Below are 19,035 nucleotides of genomic sequence, written 5' to 3' on the forward strand. Positions count from 1 at the left end.
ATTTTGGTGCTACAATGGCTGTATCAAGCAAAGGAAGATACGCAATTGCTGTACAATACGGGAAAGCGGTCGTGAGCATTGTTCTGAAGTACTAGAATCTGCTTCAGGATGTTTGAAAGCACTTAGTGCCAGCACCTACGCATTAACATGCTCTTTTTTCTAGTGTAGCTTTACAATATAGTTCTAATTGTCATCGCTCACGTGTAAAGCTCTCCTTGCAGCTAATTTTGCAATTACAGCCTTACCTGTGTGAGCTGCCCACTGCTGGCCGTATGTCAGGTCCTCATTAAAATTTGAGACAAAAATTGGTATCACTCATTTAAAAGACCACTATCATCTACTATTTAGCCGCCATTCTGCTACTACTACCTTTTTCCTTCCCCAGAAGGAAAAACTTAAAATACTTAAAAATACTTAAAAATAAAACGGAACCCCCAAACCAAAAACAGGTATGTGAAAGTGCGATACTGTACAGGTAATCAAATCCACTATCCTGCTAAGCACCAACCTTTCATGGTGGATATAAGGCACGTTTACAGCTACATATATTAAAAACTTAAAAGCTAGGTTTTATTTAAAAAAAAAAGCCTCAACTCCCATTCATCAAGTACTAGTTTGAATTCTCTAAGTCAGTCAGTCACACATGAACCTAGTACACCAACCCTGTCAGAGATAGCTGCCCGATACAAGTAGTCAAACCAGCATTAGACCCAGAGCGGCCTGTCTGTGCAAAGGAGTCAGCCGAGAGCTGGACTCGAGCGTGTGCTTTGTGGTGAAACTACACGTTAAAAAAAACGAGCACCCAAGAATTGGCTAGACTTCTGACCGGTCACTGCTGCTGGGTCGTGTGGTCGTAGCGTCACTGCTGCTGGAGTCGCCGATGGGCGCTTTGCTTTTCCCAGCAGAGGGCTGTTTCCTCTGCTTCAGCAAAAAAAGGAGTTATGACCACAGTGCAGAGCAGAGACAGCAGTCCTGTCAGGCCTCCAGTAACGGGCACGATATTGGTTCCAGAGTCCCTGCTTGTGATTGCCAGAACTGGCCTGTGATGCGGCACACCAGCTGGGACCACGTCTTTCTGGATGATGACGGCTTTGCCAGAACGGTCAAGCGCAATATGCTGAATATTCGTGCCCCTGTTCTTATCTGCTCTGATGTCTTGCATGAAGGCCGGGGTGCCCAGGTTGGCTCTTCCGCTGCATTTAAAGGCTGTGGTGCTAACTCTTCCTTTAGCAGAGGACAACATGTGGTGGTCAAGACTTCTTTTGCCATGGTCCCTGTGTGCATTTTCCTTCGATCGGACCGTGTAAATAGTGTGAATGTCCCATTCTCGGCCAGCTGCCACCTTAAAACAAAACAAAACCAAACCAAAACCCCCAAACACATAAAAACCCAACAGACTGGAACAACCCCTTCATGCACATTTACTATAAACTGGAAAACACCAAGCATCAGATTCATCCAGACAGATGTCCCATGTTCGCTGCCAAATATGTCTAATTAACGTCAACAGCAGAAATAGGCACTTGGAGATAAGATTAATCTTAATGCAGGCTGTTGAAGTAGGTCAGATAGATAAACTATGCTCTAAGAGAGCCTCTTTCTTTCTAGTGTTAATGCAGAAAGGCATTAACCTAACAAAGCACCAGCCTTAATTGAGGCAAGAACCACCCCACTTAAGGAGACCAAAAAAAGGCTTCAGGAATTTGAATTAATTTGACTTAAAGCAGGACGCATAGTTCTCTCTTTTTATACCATATTATTTGCAAACCAATTACCTTTTTTTTTTTTTCAATTCCAGCTGCAAGAATATAAAGTTTAATTTCTTAGTTTTCTCCTATGTAAAAAGGCCCTGCTGGTAAGCCAAACCAGTGACTTCTGCTCCGAGCCACAGGCGTGCATGTCTGCAGTAACAGCAAGGCTGCAGAAGCGTAGCTCTGTGTTACAAAGCAATGCTGTCATTGGTTCTGCACTGTTAGGGAGAGGGAACAAAGTAAACATCCTGCTAAAGTCTGTCGCTAACATAGTGCCCGTGATTACCTGCATGCTCTGTTCGCCACCTCAGTCATCTTCTAGCTTGAAATAATTTCTGTGATATACTTATCAGACAATTTACCTGGAAAAGTGGAGCAGATGACAGGCTGAAACCACCAGAACCAGGCTGTTTTACTAGAGGAGAAGCATCTGCATGATCGGCTGCTAATGTAGCACAAAACTCCAGGTTTTCAAAGGCTCTTGCTTGAGTCTCAGGGTGAGCTTTAACCTAAAGGAAGCAAGTTTGGTATTTCCAGACGCACATGGAGATCAGGGACCTAAAAATGCATGCTACCCTAACTCTTGTTACGTACCAGGATCTTGAATCTGAACAAGAAGGAGGGCGAGTCAGCCAGGCATCCGTATTCCTGATTGTCTGGGCTATACTTGGGCACGTACCCATTGGCACCAGTGCAAAGGAGCACCTTCTCGATGTTGCAGTTGAAGGAGTCACCGAGATTCTGAACTGGATCCACCATCACTCGGCCATAGATTTCATATCCTAGTAAAGCAGATTAACACATTTTACATTATGCCAGTCAATTTAAAATTATTAAATCAAGTTATTACCAAACCATTGTTCTTAAAAATTCTCAGGACAGGAATTATTTAGCTTTAAGTGTATTGCCCTTTGCATGTGAAAACAGTATGTTCCACAGCTGTTACTACTAATTTATGATGGACTTTAGTCTTATTTGCTGTTACAATTCATACTGATGTGTGGTTCTTACAGTGCAGCTCTTTTTTAAGCAAGCTTTTTCCTTCTCTTCACTAGAGGGCAACCCATATTCACATATAAAAAGCTACCCAACCTGATAGCATTATATCAAGCAAAATAAAGGTCTTAACAGGATATTTGGGTTTCAGACCGATAACTCAAATAAGGGACCAATTAAAATCAAAACTATTTCTGGCCCAGTACTGCCATTACCAGGAGTTTCTCTGGAACACGGTAACAGCTCCAGTCAGTGAGCGAGTACAGTGTGTGAGAGCACCTGCCCTGGGCCAGAGCTCAAAAGAGAAGAATCAATAATGAGCCTGAGCAGCTTGGCTGAAGGCTGCTGCAGTTACTGTGCACCCAGTCTGCAATTAAGAACAGCTGCGTGACCAAGCCAAGGAGCCTCAGGTGTATGAGTATCCAATTCCTGCATTTCTGACTAGAATAACCTAAGCACTGAAATTACTTAGCCCCCTCAAAATAGGGCAGAAAGTTCTCTGTGGGCAGCTTCAAAGCAAAACCACCGGAGTGTGACGGTGCAGTAACTGAGCAAGTTTTCAGAACTGCTGTTTCAGATAGACGCACCTAAATTCTGCACCTACCTTTGGAATACTTTTCCTCTCAGAGCTCATAAACAGAACCAAAGCCTGTTTCAATTACACTACAATTTCAATTACACTTTCAATTACATCATATTTTAGTGCTTCTTTATTTTACTTTTCCGCAGTGGAAATACATAGACCATGTAGGGGTTATAAAACTAATAAAATATGTATTCAGCTCTTGTTCAAAGTAGTTTTAGCTCTCGTAATATGCTGAATGTAAAATTGACGTTTTACCCTTGGTGAAGGCTACATCAGCTCCTTCTCCAGATCCCATTGATGCATCCGATATCCAAAGCTCCTTTTTAGATAGCAGAAACGTTTGAGTATTTAGACTGAACTCTGCTGCCACTGGCTCACTGACCTGTGGGGAAAGTGAAATTAAATGATCAAAAAAATGCCTCGGTTGTAGCTTTGCAATGATCATGGTACACCATTGCCTTAGTAGTGATGTGCTGATCAAACCTTGCAGCATTTGTAAGAATCCTTCCTACATACATACATAAGCCTCCTGTTGTGCTTCTCATCATGACCCATACGCAGTTGTAGTGCTTTATTTTGACACTGCCGAGTAAAACAGCAAAAGATACCTGTTCCTCAGATACAGGACAGCAGTGTATCCTTTCACTGACACTTGCAAAAGCTCCTGGGAGAACAGGGCCATGGGCAAGAGGCCAATAAGACTAGATCAGGACCAGAACGTAGCTCAACACCAACTTATTTCCCCTACTCTAAACAACAGTCCACATATTCAAACCAACGAGCACAGGGTGGGAAGCCTCATCTGCCCTCTACTTACCCCCAGCTGCACTGTGCATGTTCCACTTGCAACCTGCAGTTTGCCCAGAAAAGCAGCCTGGCCAATGGCCCACGCCTGGAGACAGCACAGAGTTGCCTGCAGGTAGATTAACTCCTCTGGTGCAATGGTAGGTCGCTCCCAGCCACCACCTTTCTGCCTCCCCCACCATGAACACCTCATGGCTGCAGGAGCCCAACAGAGCCCAGCACATTTGGATGGAGGAAGCTGGTCCCAGGCCATGGATTGGTGCCAGCCCTGTGGCTCCAGCATTCCAGAGTGCTGCGAGCCGCCCCCCCGCATGGAATGGCAGGGACATGTAGAGGGAACAGAAGGCAAATGCTCTCCAACACAGAAATAAAGTAAAGAACTAAACTGTTTAACCTGGTTGACCACAATGAACACAGCATCTAGGGGTAACATTCATAAGGGTGTGATTATATATAAAGAAGTGCAAAATTAACATGCAAATGCCACTAAAACTCCCGTTATTTCTTTCCTCATCAAACAATTTTCCTCTTCCTGTGTAGCATTTGTGTCCCACATTATAAGCTGGCAGCAGGAAGACTATTGCTGAAGCAGTATCTTTAAATTAAATTCAACACCAATTGTCTGAGCAAACAAGACTGAGCCATTGAGTTAATTTGCATGTACTACAGTTGTCTCCACACTTGCCACACGTGCCATGCAATTGGATCAGGAAGCTGAAGGCTAAAGAGCAGCTCTAATGGTCAAAAGGGCTGAACGGCTCTGACTGACATTGACAAGGCCTCTGAGGTATCCAGTACTTTGGGGGCTGGGGGTGGGTGAGGAAATCAGGTCATTTTTTATGTATTGACTGAAGGATGAAATGTTATACCAAGAGGTTTTAAAAAGTTTGGTGTGTTCACTGGAAGTTAAGTCTCAGATTCAGAGCCCTTGGTCTCCAAATGCTATTCAAGTCATTCCTCAAGCTAACTGCAACAGAAAATCAGGTCTTTGCAAGTCTACAATAGTTTAGTTTACCACCAACATTTCCCAAGTCCATTTTTAAAGGAAGGTTCTTCATGTATTTTCTGCATCTGGAGATCTGAAACACTTCACCAAAACCCTGGTGCTCTTCAAAGACACTAAACCCTGTTACATGGATTGTTTTGAGGCAGATCTCCAAAGCCACCAGCTTCAGAAGAAATGCACTTATTTACACCTGCTAATGGTTCAGTCCACCAAGGCAGGTTTTTTTTTTTCCTCCCTTTTGCTGATGTAAGACCTGACTTACCTAAAGTATATCCACATATGCTAATATAACAGAGTGCAGGCAGGAGAAAGAAGGGGTCTGGGACTTTCTGTCACACGGACACCAAGGCTGCTCACTCCAGTAAGGTCTCTTTTGCAGGCCCTTCCCCTGGCACAGGGCTACGCAAGTGCTTCTCTTGCCCTGGAACTCTGTACCAATTCAGCACTGGAGTCTACCTCTCCATAAGAACGTCTGCTTTAGGGTTGGTCTGTGCACTAATTTATCCCATTTTTTATAGATTAAAAACAGCATGCAATTGAGGGAAGTTTCAAAACATCTAGCTTAGTAACATATGGCATTGAAAACAAACATAATTATCCTTTGGATGGGTGGTTTAACTGAGGGAGTCAGTGTGCTGTTCATGCTTTTGGGATTCTCGAGGCTAAAAAGCATTGAGTTATTGACCACGTCTCCTGTCATCAGAATGTTGAATAGGACGGAGTTTAGAAATGACAGCATCTGAAACAGCTCACCTGGGAGCTCTGATTCAGGAGGGCTGCCTATCCCGCCTTTCCACAGGACAGCCCTGTCGTACACAAAGGTGAGTCTCAGTTCAGACTGCAAATCAAAACGTTGCCAGACACCAACGGCAGCAGGGGAGTGGAAGATGTAGGAGACAGAGGCACCCACAGAGTTACATACGGCTGCACTGGATTTAAGACCTGAAAAACATGAAGGTACCAGGTTACTGCTGGCAACCTGAAAAAAAATTACTTTAACTGCTAACCTTGAGTTCTCATGAACTGCACTCTTAAACTTAGCAAAAAAAAGACAAAAATGCACAGAAACATTTTACATCTGTTACTGACATCACTGTTATTTCAGGTCCTGCAAATTGCCTCACTTGATAGTGTTGATATCTTGATAGTGTCCTCAAATGTTTGCCAGTTTAACGTAACAGGGTTCACACCTCTCCAAAATAAGAACCAACTAAGATTTTGTCTTCCCTTGGAATTTAAAAAAAAAGAAAAAAAAAGGCACCTTCAAAACAAACTCCATAAAAATCGAGGGTGACCTAAACTAAAATTCCAGAGGAGAACCACCAGATTCCTTAGGCATTCAGAAATCAAAAACAAATTTAGAAATGAGTCCTGTAAGTAACACCTATCTTTACAATAGATTGAACCCTATGGATTATGGCACCCTGACACACTGCAATTTAAAACTATTGTCTGAGTTAAGGAGGTCTCTCTCCACCAAGCAACTAACAAGCAACCAGAATGGGTGGCCAAGCAGATAATTAGTAAACAAATCCTCTTTGTCCACTGAGCATCAGTTGAGAAGGTAGCAGCTGAGCATCTAGATGATCCCTGAGGTCCCTTTCAACCTGCGACTCTGTGATCTATGGAATGGGAAAGCATCAAGCTGCTGAGCCAAGGCCGACTCAAGGTGAAGTCAGCACAGAGGCTCTACAGCCCCCTGGAATTTCCTCCAATGTAAGTGCAATTGCTGTAGGGCGCTTGTGCATTGGGTTATTTTCCAAGAAAATGCAATGTGCTGTCAGATACTGTGCACAGGGGAGCCACTGTGCCTGCTCTGTGATAGATGGTGATGTAATTTATATCAAAGTCCTGCAATGACAGCCTGTTTTACTTAGGAAAATTACTTGTTTGTTTGTTCTCTGTCAACCAAGCTTCTCTTTATAAAATCTCACCTTACTTGACAGCTCTGCGTAAAGCCCAAACACCGTAAACCTAAACTAGAGCTTCTAATTAAAAAAGTGTTTGTTGTTTTTTTTTTAAAGAAAAGGCATTTTTTTATGTAGCCTTAGAACATACTTCCAGGGTCAATAACATAATTTACACATATGGTTTACTTCTATAAGGCAATAAAATTGTAGCCTCTTCTTTGAATATGCTGCTACGCGGGCTCTGGGTGGTAGCACAAGCACGTACACAGTTTGGAAAAGCTCTTTGAGTCAAAAAAGCAGAGCTAAAATCCAGACTAGGAGCAACTGCAAGGCAGTAGGCTGTGCTCAATTACCAGGAAGATGAATCACATCTGTGCACAGAAATACATTGCAAAGGAACAAATTTGTACTTCTAAAAACATTTGTGCTAAGGAAACACGTATCGAACTGCCTGCATAGTGACTAAAACCTTTCTCACACACTCCCAGTAACACTTTCTGCTGGACTTGTTCTTCCAAAGCCTCCTGTTGAGAGAGGAAGGCACTTCAGTGCCGCATCTCTGCCCATCGGTGCCAACGGAGCCACTGCAATCCATCAGAAGCTCGGGCATATCGTAGTAACTGTTGAACTCCCAAAGGCAAGCCTCAAGGTTAAGGTTCTGGTAGAAATGCAAGGTTTTGGCAGACTGCAGAGCGCTGCTGTACTGGTAAGGTGAGGTTTCTCCAATCACTTTGGGGTTCTTAGTTTCCTCTGTAATAAACCCATGTTTGGTCTGGATCTCACTATAGTCCAGCAGGTTGGAGCGCTTGTGGTGTCCCACACGAGTGCCATCTGGGCTAAGCATTAGCTCAAAGCTGGATAAGGGGCGCGTGGAGATAACTGGCAGCATTCCTAAAACATAAATGTTGCATGACCCATTAACATCCTGAATGGAAATGAAGTATTCATTAACTGCTTGTGAACATATTTTTAGAGCTGGAGTCTGGAAATACAGGAGCTAAGGTTGCCCAGTGTTTCATCCATACATTAACCTTGCAATTGGCAAGTTGTTCAATAAGCATGGATTATGCCTGGTTCTCCCACAATGCAGCAAACAACTGTGGAGACAAACCTGTGGGAGAGGAAAAGTCCAAAGCAGCATGCGTTAATTAACTCTCGCCACTTGATGCTTACCATCCATATGGGGCATTGTGACTGTTAGTCGGATCAGATTGCGATGGTGAGGATCATCTGGACCCATGCAGCGAATTTTAGCTGAGAAAGGTTCTGCTCCTACACCTCATGGGATGTGAGGTTGGCAAAAACCTGAGCAAAGGAGAAAGACAGGTTGTGAGATATATGCTAAACTGTGTCGTATCTGTGTTAAGCAGCTTAGAGATATCTGTCCATAGAGCTAGGTCAGAAAAATGCAGAAACGTCGACACACTAATTAGGGAGTTCCTCACAGCTCTGCCCATGCTGCATGGTCTAACTCCTACGGCCAAGAAGTCCTTTTCTGGAAAGGCAACAGCAGAAGTATGGAAACCCTTCAATGCCCAGCAGCAGCTAAGGAAACTGACCTCTTCCTGAGAAGGATTTGTTCTTCATCCCTCGAAATGGGGAGATGCATTTACCTTGGCAGCCATCACTTACTGAGGTGAAGGGCAGGGTAGTTCACTACCTTAGTTCTTGCCACAAAAAACAGGCTGCCTGAGGGGAGCCAAATTCTTGCAGACAACAGCTAACTAAAATACATAGGGGCAGTTTGTGCCGTTCCGCAGGGCCCACCGCTTACACTGGAGAGGTATTTCAGGTTCTTTCTTTTTCTTTGTAGACTGAGGCAAAGATCATTTCTGATTAAATTACACAAAGAACTGGCACTTCAGGAGCACAGCGGTAAATCCACAGAGGAGCTATGATGCATAGTGGACACTTCAGACCTGTAAATCTAACACTTGGGAGCCTCAGGGAACCTTGAAAACTTCACAGGCTACTACCTAACTTCCTAACGATGGAGTCTCAAGGGAGCTACTTTACAGCCATGGAGCATGGACACAACTGACTAAAACCTTGATGGATTTCAGTCTGGATTACACGCCCCAAAGCTTCCCTTCCTTCTCCAACTCGTGATCTTGACAAAAAATACTGCCTCTATTCACAAGCCTTGTCTTGTTGACAGGCCACTGCCACACAACAGGACCATCACTAATACCCTGGTAACACAAAACCCTCTCAGTTCTCCCCACATCGTTTGGTCCTACCCAGGGGTTTTGCGCTGCGGCTGGAGGAGATGGAGGTGAAGGACTCCATGCAGGAGAGGAGATGTAGGAGATGGACGGAACTGCACAGAACAGAGAGCTGAGGAAGCACAGCGTGACCCACTTGTGCAGTCGGCGAGCTAGTGCTTCTCTCACCCAGTGAGTATTTCATTATAGAGCCTAAATGAAACATTCTAGTCTAAAGAGACAGAGTCACCCCCTAGCACCCAACACATTGGCCCTTTGAATCCTGAGATGCCATAAAGTCAGGCTCCTGCTTTAATTTGGGCAGGACAGGACTTTAAAATAACTCCCAAGTAACTGTTCTAGTCACTAACTGAGCAAAAAGAAGCATTTTCCTCATCTGAATTTCTGAGAAAAAGCAACAGATTACACATACACATCTAGATATGGATCACAGTTAAGAAACCTGAGGGATGTGGGCTAAATCCAGAATTAGGATGTCCCCCTAACTTCTGAGGCATAGCCTAAGTTCTCCGCAGAGTTATACATGCAGTATCTGAATTTCCACATGGATTCCATGCCCCCACCCTTTTCCAGCACCTGTATTTTAACTGTCTTTAGTCTGCAGACAACATCAAACTCAATACACCTACAATCTGCTCTCAGTGTCAGTAGCTGTGCTGTTTAAACCCAAAACACATGGAAATAGAGGGGTATTTGAAATATGTATGTTGAGAAAAGCAAAGGACCCAAGATCGGGGAAGTCAAGTTCTGCTCTACTCACTAGTCAAATTAGGTGTAAAAAAACCCAAAAAATCTCTTTATCACCATATGCCCACCAATCTTTTACATATGACCTATGATGGGCGCAAACTCTTGAAATACCAGAGCTGATGAGACGGTTACAAGATGCTTTTGCCTTTCACTGGAACAGTCCCATACATGTATGAAAAAAAAAAAAATCAACAGATGAGCGCTAATGTCCTAAACCAAAACACAGCAGAGCACCATCAGCTGCAAACACTACCTCATCTTTTCCTAAGAAAGGCTACCTAATTCCCATCATTAACCACTTACCTTCCTCTCTGTTTACTGTATAAATTGGACTTGGCAGCTCCAGATCTGCATCACCATTGGCATTCATAGCTCGAGCTGCACACTGAAGCCTGGAGCCTGCCTAGAAGTATATAGCATCCAGGGAAATGGATTTGGTGCTGATAAAAAAAGTGTTGGAGCCCACTTCCCTCATTGGGCTGGTGACACCATCACTCCCACTTGGAGCACTGACAAGCCAGCGGTACAGGGTCAGAGTACCGTTGATGTTTTCCATGGTGCAGATGGACCCAGTTTTGTCATAGTCTGAATACTTGGGATTGCATGCCTATGGGTTGGCATTTACACAGAACAGAAGGGGTTATCTATTCTTACCTACACCTCCAGCAAGCAAACTGTTAAGCATTATTCTAACAGTACCATGCTTATTACTAAAACCATATCAGCAAAATAAGACCTTTATGCAGGCACACTATTTTCCCCTTAATTGAGGGGATATGAATAAATGCCATGGGGCTTTTTTAATTAAAAACAAGAACAAACAACAAAAAATACAAACCCCAGACAGTTGTGAGTTGTTACAATTCATGTGTCACATCTGACCATGCACACCTGGAAAATGCTAGTGCTAGCTCTGAAAACCGAACTCTTATTTGACAACATCAGAGTCAGTTCTCCAAAATTCAGACACCCTAGCTTGAAAAATGCCAGCGTGAAACCACTTTAAAAAATCAGAAACTGTTAGAAACATAAAATAAATGGCCTGAATTTATACATCCCTGGCAATGAACTGCCCCACAGCGGTCTGTTGCTGCTTCCACAAGAGAATCAAGCAGGAGTGAAGATACATGTGTGCTTTTTGCTAGTGCAAAATTCATCATCTTTGTTTTTTCCTCAAAATCATCCTTGATCAACAGTTTAAAACACCTGTTTTTACACAGAAGCAGCAGGCACACAAGTATGTGTCCCTCTGCCAGCTCTGTCTGGGAGAGCAGTCTCCTGCAGATGGGGCAGACAGCTGGCACCAGAGGCTGTTCAGTCAACTTTGGTAAAATCTGCTGCTCAGCTGCTGATGGCAGAGCTCTGCTCACGAAGCCCAGGACGCACACTGTTTCTGGAAAGCTCTGCATGGCCCAGCCACAGACCTTTTTGGGCAGCACTTATCTCTTCCTCACCTTCCTGCCTGTTCAGCTTTGGGTTTAGAGATCTCTCTTTTTCTGGCCCTAATTCCACGTGTGCCGGTCATCCCCTGGAACCGGTTATTAGTTTGACAGCAGAGCCCAGTACCAAAGACACATTTAACTCAGCAAGAAACACTCACTGCAGAAAGAGCTGTCGCAGGTTAGGGGTGTTAGTGACCCTCTCTTGGAAGCTCTCACTCTCTGAGTTAGGTCAGCACAAAGACTGATACAAGTGCCTCTGACAGAGTAACAGCCCACAACTTTCAGTTGTCTTTTTCTAGAATTGAGTACTTTTTCAATTTTCTCACACGGTCCAGAGCATGGAATGACTAAGCTGGGAAAAGCACGCAGAAACAAGCCCTACTGTTACACAGACAACAAGATAGCCAGTTGGAGCAGCATCGTCATACGTCATAAGTGAGACAACCTGGGGCACAGCTGGATACGTCACATCTGCAACACTGTCCATTTCTTCAATGCACACAACAGCTTTACTCATCTGAGTTGAGAGAGAGAAAAGCTAAGGAATGAAGGGAGAAGGAGAAGTAGTGCCCACAACTTTATTCCTGCCACCAAGCTCATTCTGGTTTTAGCTGGAATTCTTCGATAAAATGATGACTTGTATTAAGGAAGATTCACTCCTTGGTGGTTTTTAAAGGTTTTCCACTTAAAACCTGTTCACCAGCAACTAGCTAAAAATTAAGGAAGAATTAATTCTCCAAACACTAGGAAAATGGAAATAAAAATATTCCAATTTTTCTTTAAAAAGAAGTTAGCCATGGCAAACAGTCAAACACCCACCCAGCTGCTCACTCACTCCCCATCTTCAGCACAGCCGGAGGAGGAAATGGGGTGAGAAAGCTTGTGGGTCCAGCTAAAGACAGGGAGATTGCTTACCAATTACTCTAATGGGCAAAACACACTCAACTTGAGGAAAATTAATTTAATTTGTCACCAATTAAAGTAGATCTGGGTAGTAAGGAAATTAAAAGACCACCTTTCCTCCTCATTTTCTCATGCTCAACTTTACTCCTGACTCATCTGCCCCCTGAAAACCTTGCCACAAACATAAAATACAAGAACAAACCCCCAAACTCTCCTAAACTAATTCCAGAGACCATGTAGTAGCTTCAGCCTGCACATCAATTTGATCTCACTTGACAGCCAATTTAGGCTTTTACCAACTGAAGTTGTTTTTAAAACAGTGGCCTACAAATTTACCAGGGTATATAATACACATGATGTAACGGATCCCAGGGGCAGTTTCTCTGCATGTAGTAATTTACTGTACATAGTATTGAAGTAAGAAGTTGCCAGTGTTTGAGTCAAATTAGATTTTAAATATAGCCCAAAATGGCAGGCAGTGTTCTTCAGAACAGTAGTAGCTCTAACACTTGTTGTGCTTTCCTTTGCTTCACCGAAATAAAGGAAGAAACGAGAGGTGAATCTATGCCCATCTGTCCCCATTCGTGCCTTCCTCCCTGCCCACAGACCTCCTGCCATGGGACCAGGTGAGAAGGCCTCATGGAGCTGTACTTGGGCACACGAAGTAAGGCAGAGCACCGATCAGAGCACCACAGCACAGCTGCAGCTGCCACATCTCTCCACACATGTTTAGAGGGGGACCAACACAGCCTCTCTGATGTACTGGGTCTCTAGCAGCCAGAGGCACTATTAAAACAAACAAAACCTGCCAATCGCAGCTTCTTGCTTTCTTTTTCTACATTTTTAAATCTTTTGATGTAATGGGAAATGTCAGAAGAGGTTTCTACAAACCAGTTAGTGCACTACACTTTCCTGAGATGCATACCAATTACTTGGAAAGAACAAGGGCACTCGCCACTGCCAGACTTTCTGTGAAGCATATAGTGGGTCACACATAAAATTTGTAGCTCAGTGCTTCTAGACTTTGTTTAAACTGTGTGGATTTACAGCTAATGTATACCAGTATTTAGATAGGCATGCAACAAACTAACCACAGGACTGTACGAATACCAGGCTGTCATGCATGCTGTGAGTACATGGGGTTTTTTAGAGATTTTTATACACATAAAAAACATATCATTACAAATGGTAACTTCTGCTGTACACAGTGGTTACCTGTGTCTCTGCCATCATGTTCTCATCAGCTTTCAGGTGGACAATAAACGCTTCTCTCATTTCTCTTATGCCATCATACAGAATCTCTACTTCAACAAAATGCTCGGTCTCTCCTTCTCTGAATTCAATATCTGATTAAAAAACCAAACCAACAAATTAACGCAAAATCAAGAGCCAAACAATTGTTTTCTTTGTGTTCAAGTAACATATTCAGTTTGCAATAACATGTTTTTGCTCTAAGTAAAATGTACTAGTAGACTGAGCTGTTAGCATCTGTTCTTCAGCACAACAACCAAGTAAAACTAACCAACTTTGCTGGACAGAAAAAATAAATACAAGTTGATATTGATAACTTGTTGGAAGACTTAAATTAATATAAAAACATAACATCCTGACACGATTTTGCACCAACCCAACTAAGCTTTCTTCCAAACAGTTCCTGAACGCAGTTCAGAATTTGTGTGGGCCTGGGAGGCAGTTTTCATGCAGAGATCCTGCTTTAGTGGCAAAAAAAGTTCCACAGAGTGGGTCTGCATGCCAAGGAATGGGCCCAGGTACATTACCATACCAGCATGGATACTGTCTTAGGCTCCATTTGCTATGCATATTTAAACGGGATCCAACTTTGAACTGAAAAGTCAACGTACTTGGCACCAGGTCTTTAGCAGACAAGTTTGTCTATGTGAAATCCCACGATAAGAACAGCCTATTAGAAGTAGGCATCTATGGTCCTTCCTCCAGAAACCAAGTGGGGATTGTAATGTCTTGCTAAAGATCAGGAGGAAGTGGTACCCATTTTTCTGACATTAGCCCTTAGTCAATAGCACAAACACTCAAGGAATGAGAGATCCTCTGTGTTCATTTTTACTCTAATTGTATTCAAGGTCATACCTCCCTGGGAGACACTGTAGAAGAGTTACTCCTCTAGGGAGTTTGCATCACCACCAGGCTATAATTGTTCCTGTGAGGGCAACACTCCATCAAAACCATGTCACTGTGAGGAAAACAAAATCCAGATGCAGTGGGTCACAAGAAAGAGAATATGGGTCTGCAACCTTGAGGCTTGGACTCTTTCCTGGGAGATGGGCGACCGCGGTGCCAGCTCCCAGGAGTGGGCTTTTCTATGGAAAGCATCCCACCACTGGCAAATCAGCACTTAGGACAGATCTCTCTTCCATACTGCAGGATGATGAAAGCAGAATAAATCTAGACAACTGCCTCAAAATAGCAGAACCAGGAATTTGAACATATTCCCGTATCTTCTTAAGCTGTCTATCATAACAGTATCCTAATCCTCTGCCATCTCAGGGGACCTGAAGGCAAAGCTCAAGAACAAAATTCTGCTCAAACACATGACTCGGGCAGATAACAACCCGAACTAGGCTGAACTTTCATGCTTATGAAGCAGCCCTGAGTTTGCATTCCAGGTCAGGAAATTCAAAGTAGCCCAGAGCAAACAGAATCTCACCCGCAATCCCATACTAACACAGTCCCTGAGAGGTTCCACAATTAACTTGGAGAAAAACAAAAATAGATAATACTTAAGTCTCCTATTCCAAAACACACAAAGTGAAGCAGGAACTCCTAGTCTAAAATACAGTATTTACCTTTTGATTATCAATACAAGAATTCAGCACCCTGTCCAGCACTCATTTGCAGGAAGGCACTTCCCAAACTAATGTTTCCCATCCCTGCACCCAGTGAAGCCCTTACCTTCTGACATTGGATTGCAGTCTTCCCCTGAGGCGGCTGAGCCATTCTCAGTGTGCACTCTGGCAACAGATACTTTGGAGCTATCACTGTGGCATAGAAGATGGATTCTTACTAGTACAACTTCTCCAGGTTCCTGGGGCTCCTGAATGCTGTGTTTTATTTCAGAGAATTTAATCACTGTTTCTAGATGAGGGGAAAAAAAACCAACAAAACAAACCAACAACAGAAATCTGAACATTTTAAAAAAAAAAAAAAAAGAAAAAAAAGAAAAACTTTACTCATGTCAACTAGGCCAAGTGCAAATACCTTATCTGAGAGCAGATAGTCCAAAGGAAATTAGAAAGTCATAACAAACCTCAGAATTCAAAGTGATTGTCTGGCTATTAATTTACTTGGTTTATTGATCGCTGTCTGGAATGATGAAAGTGAAATATCCTGGAAACTGGAATTCAGGTAGAAGTGTGTAGCTATTAATAAAAGGAGAATACCTGGTCCCTGGTGTTTGCTTTAGTAGAATCTGGAGCAGAACAGACATAAAATATGTTTAGCTTTTGAAGAAAGCAGATACTTTTATAAGTTACTTATACTAATGCTTTGTCAAAGGCATTTTCTTAAATGACTTTACAGCTTGTAAGGAGTCCATTTTACAGCATTATCAGTTATACTATGTTATTTTTCTTGTGTGTGCGTGTGTGAATTTGACCCAAGGCATCCATGATTCCTTCAACTTAGTCAAATTTATGATACTCTCATGAAAGCAGCACATATAGAGCAATACATGGAATGGAAATAAACAATATAATTTCTCTTCTCATTATCCCACAAAAGGCAAAGCCAGTGATGCGTTCAGAAGAGATTAAAAGGGTGCAAATTCAAAACATAAAGATTAAATAGCTGACAGTTTTTTTAAAAACTTGGTACTGGGTACTTTAAAAACTGTTGAACCAAACAGTAAATAGAATTAGCCCCATTTTCCCATTTGCAGCTACATATATGATCAAAAAGTAACATAAAACTCACTGTCTTCTTCGTCCTTAATCTTGACCACAGTCTCTTCCTGGTCCCCAATGGAAGCACCAAATGTGGAATCACTTTTTGGCATCCCCAAGCACCAATCTGAATTCCTCCTCCTCCTCAAAAATGACATCATCCTCTAGATTTACCACACAGGGCTTCTCGGTTTCTCCTGCAGAAAGGTACGAAGCAAGAACAAGACATATTCATAGGAGTACAAAAGATCAGGTTAAAACCAAACCAAAACCAAACCCCATGCTCTTTTCAGGCTTATCATAGAAAAGAGTCTCAAGGACACGGAAGCAGAGACTAGTGCTGACGGGCACGCTTGACTTTTTTTGTTGTGTTTGAGTCAACCTCTGCTAAGGAAAAATCCCATGACTCTGCCACAGTGGAAACTAGGCAGCATTCCTTGCAGCATTCAGCAGGGTGTTGTACGGCAAGGAACCCGCTGCTCTGATTCTCCTCTGCTGAAGGCACTGCATCAGTATTATTCCTGCTTATTTACATGAACAAGTGCTATGCTCAAAAGCATGGCAGAGGATGTTTAATATTATTGAGTTCTTTATTGTCCAATTTCAGCCATAAAAACCTTTGAAAGTGCTGCTGTCATAGTGACAAAACTATTTGTTAAGTAGTCCTGTGCTGAATTTTTCATCCATGGAAGCTCAACTGGCATAACAACTCCCTGACGGTCCTGCAGGTCTTGCTCCTATTTACCATCAGGTTATTTGTCAGACAAAAGTCGCACATTCTTTTCTAATTCCAAAGGGAAAAGCTTACCTGGGAGAAGCACCACCAGAGGCTCATCTGTATTTGGCCTCTCCTTGTAGTCCATCATAACTTGGGCAGAACCCTGGCGGGAATAGCAACACACTGTGGATTTATGGTTAATGTCACCGCTTCAATAAATGAGGGCCACCAGCTGTTCATCTTTTCCGTTTGCCACGTACGCTGCTTCTTTAAACTGGACTTTGGGTACTGACAACAGAACATGTTATGCAAGGTGAAAAGGACCCACACACGGGCAGAAAATATTAACGGCATTCCTAAAAAAAAAAAAGCAATTTTCTTTAACTTCCCATTGTATTTGCTGGCTTTGTACAATAAACTGGAGAAGGTTCAGATTTACACATGCTTTTTAAACACAGATTCTGAATCTAGATGAACTCAAACACTTTCCTGGTCTACAGCAACTGATTGCCAACTCAGTACTAATGCTGTCACCAGTCTTCTCACAGTAGCTAAGACTTGGTGATTTTTTTAAAAATAGCATTTGAGCCACTTCAGAGCTCTGGGATTATTTTTCACAAAGCAGTTTCTTTTACCTTTGATGCAGAGAGGAAGTAGGTGCACGGTACCACGAGGGCAAAAAAGGGTGATGACCACAAGTCCATCTCCAATGAAGTCAGTATTTGCACTGACTTGAACAAGTAAATATTTCAGAGTGAAACTGTAACTGCTCTTCAAAGTTCTGTTTGAGAACGAGCTTTCTAAAACCATATAGCTTCTTTAAGTCTTTGAAGTGCAGTGAATTTGCAGAAACCTGAGACTGCTGGGAGTCAGCTCGGTTTACTTAGCAGTGCTGGAGAACTTGTAAATGGCGCTGTGTTGAGTATTGTTTACTGCTACAGTTTTACACCTACATTTTTTTCCCCTTAATGCTCCCCTACAGTTACAGTTTCATGCAATAGCAATCTGCGTAATTATTTGAAAAACTTAGCTCCCTACAATTTTTGGTGTTCAGATAACTACCAGGTGGAAAAAAATTTAATCCCTATGGCTCCTCTACCTTTAAAATTAAAACAAATAGCCTTAATGCACCAGGCATAAACAAATGTACTTTTAGCTCATGGCACAGTTCCACTATTGTGTTAAGTTGTCCAAAACAGTATCTTCAGGTACATAATGAGAAGGAAGAGAATTCAGAGTAAAGAACCTGCACTATAGTCCTATGTTCTGACTTCAGGTGTAGCGCACAGCTGTTAATCTTTATAATGTTGTTGGGGTAAAAGATATATTACAGCACTTATACACATAGTAATTTATGCTACTGCCAAAAGAGATCTTCCACCTTCTAAGTGCACTTAAAGCACTAAAAGGAAAACCCTTTGGAAAAACTCTCTTCCACCCCCTTCATACTTACAGTCAGTGACAGTGTCATTGATAAAGGCAGTAGTTTTGCTAGGCTTTCCAAGCACTGCATTCGTGGGCACACAGAGAACTAGTTCAAACTTCTCCAGACCTTCCAGAACAGGCTGGCCCAAATCATCAAGGATGATCGCATGAAACACTTGCGTGTTGACTCCTGGTGTAAAATCCAGGTTGCGGCTGATACCCACATAATCAACCCCAGTTGTTTGGGAAGCAACAAGACTTGTATGGTCAGTTACTACTATATGTTAACATTCACTTGTAGGTTTGTGAACTGTGTTTGCAGCAGTTTCTATTGCTTTCCCAGAGAAAATGTAATTTAGATTTTTGTCACGTGCAAATAAATTTGGGAACAATGAACACACTGTGCAACACACACACACACACACACATATATATCTGGATCACTATTTACTCTTTATGCCATCAGCTGAATTAAAACTTGTTGAAGATCCTTCTAACTGCAGATTAACAGGCTACGGCCTCCACAACACACAACAGACCTGATGTCCACAGCAATTTAACCCTTTTGCTCAATTCTGGACTACATACATGAGGTTTTATTT

General features: G+C 42.6%; 1 protein-coding gene across 1 annotated transcript in view; it reads right to left on the reverse strand.

Annotated features, from left to right (window-relative positions):
• Window positions 1-553: 553 nt before the first annotated feature.
• Window positions 554-19,035, reverse strand: part of FREM3 (FRAS1 related extracellular matrix 3) — a 57,724-nt gene continuing 39,242 nt past the window's right edge. The window contains 14 exon segments of the mRNA XM_064450824.1: window positions 554-939; window positions 941-1,342; window positions 2,114-2,260; window positions 2,346-2,533; window positions 3,589-3,715; window positions 5,978-6,085; window positions 7,523-7,944; window positions 8,227-8,358; window positions 10,332-10,431; window positions 11,853-12,008; window positions 13,589-13,719; window positions 15,302-15,484; window positions 17,099-17,191; window positions 18,462-18,710. Of these exon segments, the coding sequence (XP_064306894.1) occupies window positions 814-939; window positions 941-1,342; window positions 2,114-2,260; window positions 2,346-2,533; window positions 3,589-3,715; window positions 5,978-6,085; window positions 7,523-7,944; window positions 8,227-8,358; window positions 10,332-10,431; window positions 11,853-12,008; window positions 13,589-13,719; window positions 15,302-15,484; window positions 17,099-17,191; window positions 18,462-18,710 (2,564 nt within the window). The 3' untranslated portion in view covers window positions 554-813.

Source organism: Phalacrocorax carbo, chromosome 4 (assembly GCF_963921805.1).
Source record: "Phalacrocorax carbo chromosome 4, bPhaCar2.1, whole genome shotgun sequence".
NCBI classification, from domain to species: Eukaryota; Metazoa; Chordata; class Aves; order Suliformes; family Phalacrocoracidae; genus Phalacrocorax; species Phalacrocorax carbo.